This window comes from Falco rusticolus, chromosome W (assembly GCF_015220075.1).
Source record: "Falco rusticolus isolate bFalRus1 chromosome W, bFalRus1.pri, whole genome shotgun sequence".
NCBI lineage: Eukaryota > Metazoa > Chordata > Aves > Falconiformes > Falconidae > Falco > Falco rusticolus.
The window spans coordinates 2,030,709-2,045,905 of NC_051209.1; the positions used below are offsets into that span (position 1 = coordinate 2,030,709).

General features: G+C 41.7%; 1 protein-coding gene across 1 annotated transcript in view; it reads left to right on the forward strand.

Annotated features, from left to right (window-relative positions):
• The window catches only part of LOC119140798 (guanine nucleotide-binding protein G(q) subunit alpha-like), a 135,748-nt gene that overhangs the window by 111,213 nt on the left and 9,338 nt on the right, over positions 1–15,197 (forward strand). Inside the window, exon 6 of the mRNA XM_037372405.1 lies at positions 12,575–12,728. Coding sequence (XP_037228302.1) covers positions 12,575–12,728 — 154 coding nt within the window. The remainder of the gene's footprint in view (positions 1–12,574; positions 12,729–15,197) is intronic.

Genomic DNA, 15,197 nt, shown 5'->3' on the forward strand with positions numbered 1-15,197 from the left:
AAGTAATACACATATTAGTATTCCTAAAACTATTACAATAAATATTATAACAAAAGCATGCTTTATCCATTCCAAATTAGGTAACCACAAAGTCCATTTGTCCCATATAGCTTAAAAACTCCACGATAAATTGTCTTTAGTAATTTCATGCAAGATTTGAACCTTGTTCCATATCTTATGGATGTCTGTTTCAATTTGATTACTTTGATCTACGTATACACAAAAACTCCGATTTATTATTATGCATACCCCCCCTTCTTTTAGGGTAATTAAGTCAAGGGCCATTCTATTTTGGATTACCACCTTACTTAAAGATTTCACTTCCTGGTTCAACCTGCTTATCGTGTCTGTTGTTAAATTAAACATTTGTTCTATTTCTGCAGACGTTTACCACTGTCTTCTCTAATTCAGTAACTCCTAAACACAGAATAAACCACCTAACAAAACTGTGGAATGCAGTATGTCTTATAGCAATGGGGTTTTCATTCCTCTTAACACGTCTTCAGACATTACGATAGATCCCTGGAGATGGAGACGTCTGGTTATAAATTTGATCTTGAGTGGTTAAATATCCTATGGTGCACATACCTGACCATCCTGGGGGAAGTTGTTTTCTGTTAAATCCATCCCCACATAACCACCAATACCCTTGAGGAAGTTTACAAGGCCCATGTGTTGCAGTTAAATTTGCCCCCAAAATCTCCCTGCTTTATACCAACCATATGTCCAATTAGCATCTTGTCCTGATGGGTTATAACCTTGTAATTGGGTACTATTACAAAAATCTATTACTGTTATATTTCTAATTTGATCTACATTCCAATTTCCCACGTAGATGGTAGTTTTATTTATCCAGTAATTATTCCATCCATCAGATTGGGAACAAGTATTTTGCCCTGGGTTTCCAGGAAATGCTCCCCCTGTCTTGTTTCGAGCTTTCCAATGACAGTTATTATCACTTTTCATAAATACTGTGGCGGTTAGGTTTAATATTTGTAAATCAACTCTAGGACCCAACTCATATGTTTTATCATCAAATAGGCAATATCCCCCACGATTGTCTGGCTTTTTCCAAAAGTCTGGCCAGGTAGGCCATTTGTCATCGAGATAATTCCAGTTTTGAGAGGCCACCCCATACAGGGATGTTACCAGGCCTCCTTTAGGAAGAGAGGTACATCTCCAGCATTCCTTGGCTTTCGTAGCATTAGCAACCATTTGCAATATTTAAGACAGGTATTGTTTACCCATGCTTCAGTTTCTAAAATACTGACAACTGTTACAATCAAGATCAGAATAACTTTATACAAATATCCCCGATCCTTTTGACAGTCCATTGTAGTAAAGGTGTGGCTAACAATAATCAGTAGGGTCCATTCCACTTCTGTAGAGGATCCCCTTATTATAATTACGATCTAAAGAACCGTAGTTTCATGGGTCCTGCCGGGGTGACGGCCCATGATTTCTTAGGAGCCTTCTTTATGGCAAGTAGTGAATCCAGGCTGGTTGTTCTATTATCTTGACGGCAGTGAAGGTTGTCAGCAGCACCTGATAGGGTCCTTCCCACTTTTCTTCCAAAGGTTTCCCTGAAAAAGTCTTTATATACACATAGTCACCAGGTTTAAAGGAGTGGATTGGTTGATCTAACCCTCTGGGCCTCGTTCCCAATACTTGTTTATTTATAATTTTTAATTGTCCCTGGAGGGCTTTCACATATTCACACAAATATCCCTCTCCTAACTGCCTTAAATCTTCTCCAGCAAATTGTAACTGGTACGGTCTCCCGTATAATATTTCAAAAGGGCTCATATTTTCCTTTGTTCTCGGTTTAGTTCGTATTCTTAATAATGCCAAGGGAAGAGATTGTGGCCAAGTTAGATTTGTCTCTTGTCCTATTTTCGCTATCTGTTGTTTAATTAAATGGTTCATTTTTTCAACTTGCCCACTTGCTTGAGGCCTATAAGGAGTGTGTAATTGTCAATCTATTCCTAATACTGTACTCACTTGCTGTATTATTATAGCACAAAAGTGTGAGCCTCTTATTGGAAGAGATTGTTGCCGGAAGCCCAAAACTGGGGATAATCTCATTTAACAATCCCTTCGTTACCTCTCTTGCTTTATTTGTTTGACAAGGAAAGGCTTCTGGCCAATCTGAAAATGTATCAGCCATAACTAATAAATATTGGTACCCCCCTTTTCTTGGGAGTTAGGAAAAATCAACTTGCCACTGTTGTCCTGGCTAATTTCCTCTGCTAATGTTCCCTAGTTTTATTTTATTTGCTGTATTGGGATTATTGTGTAAACACATTTCACATTGCTGAGTCACCTGTTTTATTACAGTATATAAGTTTCACCCTATCAATTTCTGATTTAGACTTTTATATAAAGTATCAGCTCCCCAATGAGTCTTATTATGTTCTATTAGGGCTGTGGTCCATATTAAATTGGATGGTACCGCTATACGGCCATCCGCCAAATAAGCCCACTCATTTAATTTTACCATTCATGTCCTGAATTAGCTTTAGGTCTTCTTTAGAATAGTTTGGCTCCTGATCTGTACTTACAGTTTGGATTTTACCATCTGGTATTAAGGATAATTCCTTCTTTCCCACCTCCTCTGCTACTCATCTGGCCTCATGGTCGGCCAGGTGGTTTCCAATTTCCAAATCAGTGCCTCAATGGGCCATCTTATGTTCTTCCTTCCTGGATGACCCTCTTATAACAGCGGGGGCCGTTCCTCACATCAAGGCCTGGCATGGCACATGTTCCCACCGCTCAACGCCTACTGGGTTGCAGCCAACAGCGGAGCTCAAGATTCTTCTTGGTGGCAAACACAGAGGCCAACCCAGTCTTGCCCTTGACTATGGTAGGAGGCACCTGACCAACCTTATTCCTTGTACTTCGTTGTCAATGCAGTTTCATCTGCACATCCCATAACAAGTCACTGTCATGGCAAAACACACAGATTTACATTAGTAGAACTACTACAGAGTGTATTTTATTTCAGTTTTTCTGCCAATATCCCCACAGCCTTGCTGACCAAGGGATATTGTTTTACCTGAGCTCACAGGCCTCCTGCTTATCATTTTTACTGTAACAGGTAACGCATTTTTCACCTTTCCTGGAATTTATTTCCAGATATACCTGGTTAAAGATTTCTTTTACTTCAGGGAGATCCTCTTTTCCACTTTTCTATTGAATTAAAGATAAACTCAAGATTTCAATTAATTGATTATTTTTAACTTTTATTTTCATTTCCCCTTCTTTAAACGTCTAGATATTCTAATAAATCTCATCCCAACAAAGATTTTGGTGAATTTGGCATTCTTATTTGTTCTCTTAGTTAGTACTTTAAAGGTTTCAGGATGTTTTCCTGGTGGCCAGCAGCTCCCACAACTGTAACAAATTCTTTTCACTGAAGTTTAACACCAAATAAGTTGGTTTTGTATTCACTAAAATTTCCACCTCATTTTTCCTAGTCCCTAGTTCACCAGAACCCCTTGCTGGTTCTTTAGTTTAGGGCAATCTCGCTTTCAGTGTCCACTTTCCCTACAATATGCACAGTGATCCGGTCCCATAGGAGAGGGATTCACTTTTCACTTCTGCCTGACATTCCTCCCGCCTCTGCCAGTTTAGCACGTCCCAGCTCTTTTCTATCAACGTTCCCTGTTCCTTCTATCAACTTTTCTACATCACGATTACCAACTCGAACCTTTATCTAGTGCAGGGGTCCTCAAACTACGGCCCGCGGGCTGGATACGATCCCCCAGGGTCCTCAATCTGGCCCCCGGTATTTACAGAACCCCCCCGCCGGGGGTTGGGGGGGGAAACCAAGCAGCCGCAGATGACTGCCTGCCACTGCATCCGCGCCGGCCCCCTGGTTAAAAAGTTGAGGACCCCTGAGTCCTATTAGATCATCCTGATAAGTCTTTCACAACCAACTTTCAAACCTCTACATTTCCCCATCAGAGATTCACCTTTACTCTCCTCAGACCCGCTGCCTGCCCTAAAGGGGCCGTTACGGTCCTGTTGTGCTGCAAATGCTGCAGCAATCGGGGTGACATTGTCAGGTCCTTCTGCTCAATTGTCAGCAACAGCAACCCCCTCCTCCTCACCAGCAGAAGGGTTCGGGGCAGGAGATGCTCTTCCTGCTCTGCAGGTTACACAAACCTGCCTCTGCAGCAGCACTTCTGTTTTAACTCTTTCTTACCCTGAATGCAAATCTGCTACTTGTTGCTTTAAGTCTGTTATTACATATCAGGCCTTCGCAGGCAAACAGAAAACATCCTGCCATGCATCCCAGCATGATTCAGTCGCACCTTCGAGGGGGTACGGGGGTTTGTACAAACTCACCCCAATACTTTAACACTTTCACAGGGTCTTTGATTCTCCACACACACACACACACCCCCCGCCTCAGGTTTTACATACATTAGTGCAAGTTTTTATATCTTACAACGTGTTTCATTCTGGTTGTTCCACAGAAGGAACCATAACCTGAGCTCCTTTTTTTGCTCCTTTTTTTTTTTTTTTTTACATAAAAATTTCAACAAGAACATCTTTCTAGTTTAGGTCTCAGATTTTTCCTATCCTTTTCTAGACCCATAATCAAAGGATCAGGTGGTGTTAATCCCACACTACTCCTGACACACAAACATATCTGCACATATTACTTCATCCCATTTTTCCTCCCACCTTAAAAATAACATTAATTGTAGCAAAACGTTATAATTCAGTGTCCCATTTAAGGGCCATTCTTCTCCATCCCCCAATTTATACAGGGGCCACCACTGGTTACAACACTTAATCAAAGTTCTCTTATTCACACTTCCTCCAGGTTGCCCTCCTATTTCCTTCCAGTGACTTAGAACACATCCCAGTGGACTCTTTCTTACTATTCCACCACTCTGTTTTCCCCCCATAATATCTTAATTGCTTTCCCAACCACAGACCACTCTAATTTCACTTACAGCTCTCTCTCTTATCCCAGGATGTCCAAGCCTTACAGTTAGGGCATTCAATTTCTTGCCCCCACCGTATATATAATAATTCTTTACACCACAAGCACCTTAAGATGTACAGAGGTTTACACTAACCCCTCGGATGTTCAATACAATACTCGCATACCCACATTCATATCACACCCAATACAGAAATGTTCTTACATTTAAAACATAAAATAAGCACAACAATTATTATTAATCCTATAATTATCAATCCTATATACAAGGATTGACTCCAAATCATCAACGTTTTAGTCTTCAAACTAAAACATGAATTTCCGATATTACTTTAATATCAAAACAAATACCAAAACAGAATCGAATATCAATCTTATGTATATGGATTGACTCCGAATTATCCAACGTTTTAGTCTTCAGACTAAAACACAAATTACCAGATCAGAATCAGATGTATACCTGCGGTGCTAGATACCTGGCATATGTCACCCTGCATAAGCACACAGAAATCTTATGATTTACGGACAGCTTTACAGACGGACCGGTCCCAGAACTGGAAATATCCAGAACAAAACAGTACTGTTCTAAATATAATAGTAATATAATATTTACAATTAATATAATACTTGAATAAAGATAGTACCTTTGCTCCACAAGATGGAGTCCTTGTCTGCTCCCATGGTGATCCAGATGAGACGAGGAGCCCCTCCGGGAAAATCCCGGGGGTACCCTAGGGAGTCCCCGCTCTCAATGGGTCCCGCAGCCGAGCAGAGGAGCTCCCATCTGGGGTGCCAAATTGATTTGAAGAATCAGCCACCAATATAGAAGCAAGCGGAGGTTATCTTTATTCCGCAGCGCTGGGTGCATGGGGGATCGCTCCACCAAAGTCATGCACACCGAGGGGATTTTTCAGTCCCCTCTTTATACAAGCAACTCATACATATTCATTAACTTTCTGGGAAATCATTTACATATTCATTACAATTCCAGGAACTCATTTACATATCTCGCTAAACTAGTGACCATGATTTAAGTCCTTGTCTTTGCCACGTTGTATAAACAACAGGAACTTAGGACCAGATGGCTTTTTAAAGATGACAAATCCAAGGACTTAGCAATTAGTGCATCCGTCGTGTTAGCAATAAGGGTCCTTGGACGTTTCCCAACTTTTGGATAAACATAAGTACATCATCCTATAGATAAGTGGTACATCATTCATAATCAAGCCTAGGACGTAGGGTATGCAAAAATGTGTGCCAGGAAACAGAACTAGGAGGCATATCTCTGTCTGGTGGTGGACACCCACCCACCAGTTCTCAGGCAGCACCTTAGAGGAAGTAGGGACTGAAGGTGAGGCACTGCAAGGCTCACAGGGAAGGGCCAGGGGCAGGGCATCTGGTGTCCAGGTCATCTTGCAGCAACAATGAATCGTGCAAATGCCTTTTGAATGGAGGTAAGTATTGTACCACCCCTTGGCTCCACCAATGGTAGTGCGATTTGAGAGAATCATACCTTACAGGAATAATGTGGGCAGCACCCTGCCTGTGCTGCCAATTTTGGTCAAGGGGCAGGGTGTCAGAAGGTAGGGTGCCAGATGTGAATTTAATTATTTTTCTCAGTGTATTGATCTAACAGAATCACACTACCAGTATTGTGTTTTCAACTAGACCCCAAGTATGGAACACAGAGTGGAACATGAATGAAACAAGGAAAAACAGTAGTGCAAAATGCTTTCAGCATAAAATGCATCCTGCTTAATGAGGTAGACAGAGATGAATTTAAGACTGTAATGTGTGCTATAAATAGGCTCCTAGTTTTTGTGAACATTTTGGTTTCTGTTAAATGTAAATAAAAATACATTGAAATAGTCTTTTTAGAAGGAAATTGAAGAGAAACCTCACTTTCACAATTTTGCTTGGATGTTAGTGTGTTAAATTATTTATAACTTGGCCATCTTCTTTAGAAGATGGAAGAATATCTTCCTGGGCTTTCAGAGTATACAGTCTTGTCCTTTGTTGTTATCAGCTAAAAGTGTTCACATTTTACAAACTGAATGGAACATATGGAATGAACATTTCCCTTCTGTCTTGGGCTTTCATACCACTTTGAAATGACTGAAGTGATTATTCCATGAATTTTTTACAACTCTTATGAAAAAGAACTTACTCATAAAGCTGTCTTGAGTTTTCAAGTTTTCTCTTTCAAAACAAAACATTTTGGAGGCAAATGTGGAAGTAAAAGTTCTAAAACTCCTCTTTGTCTTGAAGATGGTTCTTCCACCTCACCGCTAAACTATTTATTTATGTTCCTTATTAACATCAGTGAAAAACTTTTGAAACTTTTTCGTTTTCAGTTTGAAATATGTTTATAACTGTAATTCAAAGCATTTTTTCAAGTCATACATACAAAAACTTGTGGCACATTCCAACAGCCTTAGGCCTGTGTTCCTCTAGCTCTTGGGTGGATCCAGCCCATCTTGGAGCTAAGCACCCATCTGGTGCTTAGTTTTGGCTTTCAGTAAGCTGTATCCTGTCTATTAGACTATTGTGAGACAGGTTAGTTTTACCCCACTGATGATGTGTTGTTGCAATAGTAATCCCATTCAGTGTGAGAGGAACCACAGACTCAGACCCCTGGTGCATGCACTTGGCTGAGGAGCCACTGGCATGAGGCTACCATCTGCAGGCTTATGACTGAACACCTCTAAGTCAGAATCCCACCTAAACATAGCAATACCACAGTGCCACCGGCACCTCGGTGGGCTCACGACAGCCTGGTGCAAAGCACTGCTTGTGGTCAAGACTGGAGGGGTGGACAAATGCAGCACTGCCTCTTCCCCATCAGGTACCATATGATTGTGGGGCACCCAGTGCTAAATCATTCGTAGATGACCTGATTCTGGGTCAGGGTTTTGTACGTAGCAGAGCTGCACCCTTGCTGTGATCTACTGAGAATCAGCTCTCGACACAAGCTTTTGTAAACAATAAAAAAGCAAAAATAATAAAAAAATAATTGCGCTAATTCTTAAAAAGGGTAGAAAGGAGGACCCTGTGAACTACAAATCTGTCAGTCTCACCTCTGTGCCCAGGAAGATCATGGAACAGATTCTCCTAGAAGCTATGTTAAGGCACATGGAGGACAGGGAGGTGATTTGAGGCAGCCAGCATGGCTTCACCAAGGGCAAGTCTTGCCTGACCAACCTAGTGGCCTTCTATGATGGAGTGAGTACAAAAGTGGACAAGGGAAGAGCTATGGATGTCATCTGTCTGGACTTCTGTAAGGCCTTTGACACAGTCCCCCACAACATCCTTGTCTCTAAATTGGAGAGAGATGGAATTGATGGATGGACAATTTGGTGGATAAGGAATTGGCTGGATGGTTGCATCCATAGAGTAGTGGTCAATGGCTCAATGTCCAGATGGAGACAGACGCCTCAGGAGTCCATATTGGGACCAATACTGTTTAATATCTTCATCAATGATGTAGACAGTGGGATTGAGTGCACCCTCAGCAAGTTTGCAGATGACACCAAGCTGAGTGGTGCAGTTGACATGCCTGATGCCATTCCGAGGGACCTGGACAAGCTTGAGAAGTAGTCCCATGTGAACCTCATGAAGTTCAACAAGGCCAAGTGTAAGGGCCTGCACCTGGGTTGGGGCAATCCCCAGTATCAGTACAGGCTGGGGGATTAATGGATTGAGAGCAGCCCTGTGGAGAGGGATTTGGGGGGAACTGGTGAATGAAAAACTGGACATGAACAAGCAATGTGTCCTTGCAGCCCAGAAAGCCAATCATATCCTGGGCTGCATTAAAAGAAGCGTGGCCAGCAGGTTGAGGGAAGTGATTCTGGCCCTCTGCTCTTGTGAGACCCCACCTGGAGTCCTGTGTCCAGCTCTGGAGTCCCCAGCACAAGGACACGGACATGTTGGAGCAAGTCCAGAGGAGGGCCACAAAAATGAGGGATGGAACAAAAAGAGGGATGGAACATGTCTCCTATGAAGAAAGGCTGAGAGAGTTGGTGTTGTTCAGCCTGGAGAAAAGAAGGCTCCAGGGAGGCCTTATTGTGGCCTTTCAATATATAAAGGGGGCTTATAAGAAAGATGGGAGAGACTTTTTACCAGGGCCTGTAGTGACAGGACAAGGGCCAACAATTTTAAATTGAAAGAGGGTAGGTTTAGATTGGATATAAAGAAGAAATTTTTTTATGATGAGGGTGGTGAAACATTGGAACAGGTTGCCCAGAAAGGTGGTAGATGCCCCACCCCTTGGAAACATTCAAGGCCAGGTTGGGTGGGGCTCTGAGAAACCTGATCTAGTTGAAGATGTCCCTGCTCATTGCAAGGGAGTTGGACTAGATGACATTTAAAGGTCCCTTCAACCCAAACCATTCTATTATTCTATATAGATTTTTTTATCATACCAGAACACTGCTTTATTCCCATCCTTCTCCCTTCTCTTCCAGTCCCAGAAAGCAAGAATGAATCTATTTATTGCACATAAAGCAAAGTGTATTTTTGTCAGAATGTGTGACAGAAATATGCAAATGTTTTAAATGTATTATTTGTCACCCTAAATTAAGAAATTTACAATAAATATCATTCTTATTCCTCACTGTGATGTGACAAGTTCATTAAGGAATATAATAATTGAACTTGGATACTTTGTTAATCAGTCAATGGACATTTTTTCACACTCTGCAAAATACAACTAACCTTCGAACTGTGAAACAGTATTAAAATTTCAGCACCAAAGTGAGAGAGTGTGTATAAATGCCCTACTTCTCTCTTATGGATAGCATCAATGTGATACTATGATAGAATCTAATCCTTCTTTGATACTTGTGCCTGTCATCTGTGTAAGAGATGTGACTCAAAAACTTTCAGTGTTCTGCTGCTCCTCTTGCATTGCTTTCATGGCCTGATTAAACAGTAGATTTTTTCTACATAAAGTATATTATTATTCCATATACCAGGAAAAACTGCATTCAAACACGGATCACAGGTAGCTCTTCTAAATATATAAAATTTTGTGTTCTCAGGGCAATAAATACAAAAATTAGTTCCAGATTTCCAGGAGAGCTAGTAATCTAGTGGACTAGAGACAGCAGAGTATAGTTGTAAAATCTAGGTTCATAGAAGGGTATCTGGGTTCCCAAGGGTACTGAGGGAGCTAGCAGAAGAGCACACCAAGGTGGTCTCCATCATTTATCAACAGTCCTGGCAATCTGGAGAGGTCCCAGAAGACTGGAGGTTAGCCAATGTGACACCCATCTACAAGAAGGGACAGAAGGAGGATATGGGAAACTACAGGCTTGTCAGCCTGACCTCAGTGCTAGGGAAGGTTATGGAACAGAACATCCTGAGCGCCATCGTGCGGCACATGCAGGACAACTGGGGGATTAGGCTCAGCCTGCATGGGTTTAGAAAAGACAGGTCCTGCTTGAAGAACCTGATCACCTTCTACAAGATGACCCACCTAGTGGATGAAGTAAAGGCTGTGGATGTTGTCTACCTGGACCTTAGTAAAACCTTTGACACCATCTCCCACAGCATTCTCCTGGAGAAACTGGCTGCTCATGGCTTGCACAGGTGTACTCTACACTGGGTTAAAAGCTGGCTGGATGACTGGGCCCAAAGAGTGGTGGTGAATGGAATTAAATCCAGTTGGCAGCAGGTCACAAGTGGTGTTCCCCAGGGCTCAGTATTGGGGCCAGTTCTTTTTCATATCTTTATCAATGATCTGGACGAGGGGATTGAGTGCACCCTCAGGAAGTTTGCAGATGACACCAAGTTGGGCGAGAGTGTTGATCTGCTTGAGGGCAGGAAGGCTCTGCAGAGGGATCTGGACAGGATGGATCGATGGGCTGAGGCCAGTTGTATGAGGTTGAACGAGAAGTGCCAGGTTCTGCACTTGGGTCATAACAACCCCACACAATGCTACAGGCTTGGGGAAGAGTGGCTGGAAAGCTGCCTAGAGGAAAAGGACCTGAGGGTGTTGGTCAACAGCTGGCTGAACATGAGCCAGCAGTGTGCCCAGGTGGCCAAGAAGGCCAATAGCATCCTGGCTCATATCAGAAACAGTGTGACCAGCAGGACAAGGGAAGTGATTGTCCCCCTATACTCGGCACTGGTGAGGCTGCACTTCAAATACTGTGTTCAGTTTTGGGACCCTCACTTCAAGAGGGATGTAGAGGTGCTGGAGCGTGTCCAGAGAAGGAAAATGAAGCTGGTGGAGGGTCTAGAGAAGAAGTCTTATGAGGAGTGGCTGAGGGAACTGGAGTTGTTTAGTCTGGAGAAGAGTAGACTCAGGGGGGATCTTATTGCTCTCTACAACTTCCTGAAAGGAGGCTGTAGGCAGGTGGGGGTAGGTCTCTTATCCCAGATAACAAGTGACAGGACAAGAGGAAATGGCCTCAAGTTGCACCAGGGGAGGTTTAGATTTCATTTTAGGAAAAAATTCTTCACTGAAAGGGTGGTCAAGCATTGGAACAGGCTGCCCAGGGAAGTGGTTGAGTCACCATCCTTGGAGGTATTTAAAAGACGTGTAGCTGTAGCTGCGATGCTTAGGGACATGGTTTAGTGGTGGAATTGGCAGTGTTAAGTTTATGGTTGGACTCGATCTTAAGTGTCTTTTACAACTTCTTCTGTGATTCTATAGCTCAGCAACAGCAGAATCTGCAGGATTCACTTCCTTGATTTTGTTCTCTGGAGGCCTGTTTGGTGGTGAAACTGTTGTTTTCAGGTGTCAGCTCTTAAAAAAAAGCTTCCATAGCTAATCAGGCCTGCCTTAGAGTTTTCCAAATAAAGAAAGGAGTAGAGTTAATTCCTTGCACCGAACTCAGTTTGTTCCAACTCTGTATTAACTGCATCATGTCAGCCTAATGGTTCTTTAGAAATGTATCAAAACACAACAGAAGTTTAGTGTCAGAAAGCCCTTACAAATGCAACTGTATGCTTCACTTACATTTCCACTATAATGCAAAATACTTTTCAGGAGCAATTAAGCAAAGCTTAAGTAAAGGCTAACGCGATGACGTTAGAAATAAATTTACCATTTGTAAGATTTTATGTCATAAACCTTTGATTTGGGGAAATATTCTCAGGTTATCAATGAGTGAATTCCAAATTTACCTTGAACTATTTTAAAGCTGATCTCTTTCAAAAAATTAAGGATTACTTGCATTTAAAGTTCAGGAAAGTCATATAAAATAAATAAGGTTTGTTCTTAAAATGTAATTATTATGTCTTATTGTACACTTGTCTCTGCCTTTAACCACATGCATTTCAGTACCCATGAATTTGTTGGCTGATCATAACTGTGCATTATCAGTATTTACAATAGTACCTTTTTACAGCTATCATGTCCATGACCTGTGTTTTAAAGAATAATTATGTTTTTTTCATTGAGTTTGCAAAAGGAAACTGCCTGCACATTTAATTTACCACTTACCTATGAACTGTAAATGAATCAGTTAAATCTTACATTTCATTAAGAAGGTGGAAAACATTAAATGGATCTGTTTATCAAATAAAATGGAATATGCATGAAATGCATATTTTTAAAAAATATGTTAAAATTTATTTTCACGACTGCATAAATTTATCTTTGTGTTCCAGAATCGAATGGAAGAAAGCAAAGCACTCTTTAGGACAATTATCACATATCCATGGTTCCAGAATTCTTCAGTCATTCTGTTCTTGAATAAAAAAGATCTCTTAGAGGAGAAAATTATGTACTCCCATTTAGTTGATTATTTCCCAGAGTATGATGGTAAGTATATTGCCATGAGCTCATGCGCCATTTATACTGTGGTAATGACAAAAGGTAATAGCCTTGCCCGTATTTTGCTTAGAGGTTCTTAGGACAAAGATTACCACCCATTCTTCATTACACCCGTTTACTTCTTTACAAATTGTACTTAGTACACCAAATGGTTAGTTTGTAATTGAATGACTTGCTGGTCATGTTTTTTAAAAAATTATTAAAACCAGCAGCTTTTAATACACCATATTTGTCTTGCGGGATTTCTTGATTACTAGGATTTTGGTTTATACCTCCATTAATTCTGGATAGGATGGCAATACCTTTCATGTGAAATTATTTATTCTAGATTAATAACATCATATTATCAATGGGCCTTATTCTGTCCTTGTTCATAAGTTGTGGCGAGGGTTTGAATTGAAGTATAAAGCTGAAATTACATAAAAATACATTTCTCATTTTTATACAGTGTCTCACATACTCTTTTTTATTTTTTGGTTTGTTTTTGTTTGGTTTTGTTGGTTTTTTGTTTAAGGCTGGATATCTGAACAGAAGTGTCATAAATTCTCTGTGGCTGTCAGAGATACCAGTGTCACTCCTCCCTCCCTTTCATTATACCATTTCTTTTTTGTTTCCTTTATTTTAATTTTATGTTACTTATGTGAAGTTTAATGTGCTTCTCCCAGAAAACATTACGTGGAACACACAGCTTTTTCTAAGCAAGCTGTACTTTCAGAAAGTTCTCCTGAGGTGAAAAGTTAGGTATTCTAAGGTAACTGAGTGGAGGCTTTGGTAGCAGAGAAAAAAACCCAAATTCATACAATAACATCTCTTTTGTCTCACCAGAGAGTGAAAAGCAGATTCAAAAGCTACAAACAAAGATTAAATCTCTCATTTGCAAAACTGGAGAGTGATAAAAGGAAAAAGTTAAAGGTTTTTCCTGTTTGAGAGGAAAGGTCATGTTCACAGTGAACAGCCTGCAGGATCAGACCATACTTATTTATGAGTCAGTATAAGCTTAGCTTGATAGTACTATACAGAAGAGAACTGTCAGTTGAATAGAAAATGTTTCTTGTCCTTTCAAGTTACAAGTGTGACAGGTGCCCTAGATGACATCCTGCAGGTGGGAAGGTTCTATGGGCCCTTCTGTTATCATCACTCAAGTGGAAATACACCTGTGTTAAATGCTTGTCCAGAAAAAAACAGACAAAATTCACACCAAATAGTTGAGGTTAGAAGGGACCTCTGGAGATCATCTGGCCCAACCTCCCTGCTTAAACAAGGTCACCTCGTGCCTATTGCCCAGGACCATGTCCAGATGGTTTTTTAATATCTCCAAGGAGGGAGACTACACAACCTCTCTGGGCAACCTGTTCCAGTGTTCAGTCACCCTCACAGTAAAAAAGGGTTTCCTGATGTTCAGATGTCCTGTGCTTCAGCTTGTTCACATTGCCTCTTGTCCTGTCACTGGGCACCATCGACAAGATCCTGGCCCATCTTCTTTATACCTTTCCTCCAGGTATTTCTACACATTGATGAGAACCCTGCTTGAGCCTTCTCTTCTCTAGGCTAAACAGTGCCAAATTTCTCAGCCTTTCCTCCAGTCCCTCAATCTTCTTTTTGGCCCTTTGCTGGACTGTCTCCAGTATATCCATGTCTCTCTTGTACTGGGGAGCCCAGAGATGGAGACAAGACTCCAGGTGTGGCCTCACCAGCGCTGAAGAGAGGGTAAGGATCACCTCCCTTGACCTGCTGGGACCACTCTTCCTAATTCAGCCCAGGATACCATTAGCCTTTGCAACAAGAGCACATTGCTGGCTTATGTTCAACTTGGTGTCCACCAGGACCCTCAGGTCCTCTTCTGCAAAGCTACTTTCCATCCTGGTGGCCCCCAGCATATATTGGTGCCTAGGCTTGTTCTTCCTCAGGTGCAGGACTTGGTACTTCCCCTTGCTGAACTGCATGAGGTTCCTGTCGGCTCATTTTTCCAGCCTGTTGAGGTGCCTCCAGCATATCAGCCACTCCTCCCAGTTTTGTGTCATCAGCAAACTTGCCAATGGTACACTCTGCTCCCTCATCCAGATCATTAATGAAGATGTTGAACAGGACTGGACCCAATACTGACCCTGGGGTATGCCACTATTTACTGACCTCCAACTAGACTTTGTGCCACTGATCACCACCCTCTGATCTGAGCCATTCAGCCAGTTTTCAATCCCCCTCACTGTTTGCTCATCCAGCGCATACTTCAGCAGCTTGCCTATGAAGATCTTATGGGAAATCTAGGTAGATGATATCCACTGCTCTCCCCTCATCTACTAAGCCAGTCATTTCATCATAGAAGGTTAGTATGTTTACAATCAGTCAGCTCAGAGAAACCCTCTCTTCTCCTTTGCTATGTGTAAGGGAAACAAAAGAAGGTTGTGGACCAGTAGGGCCATAATGAGTAGGCCAGACTTGAAAGTCTTTAAGCATCTG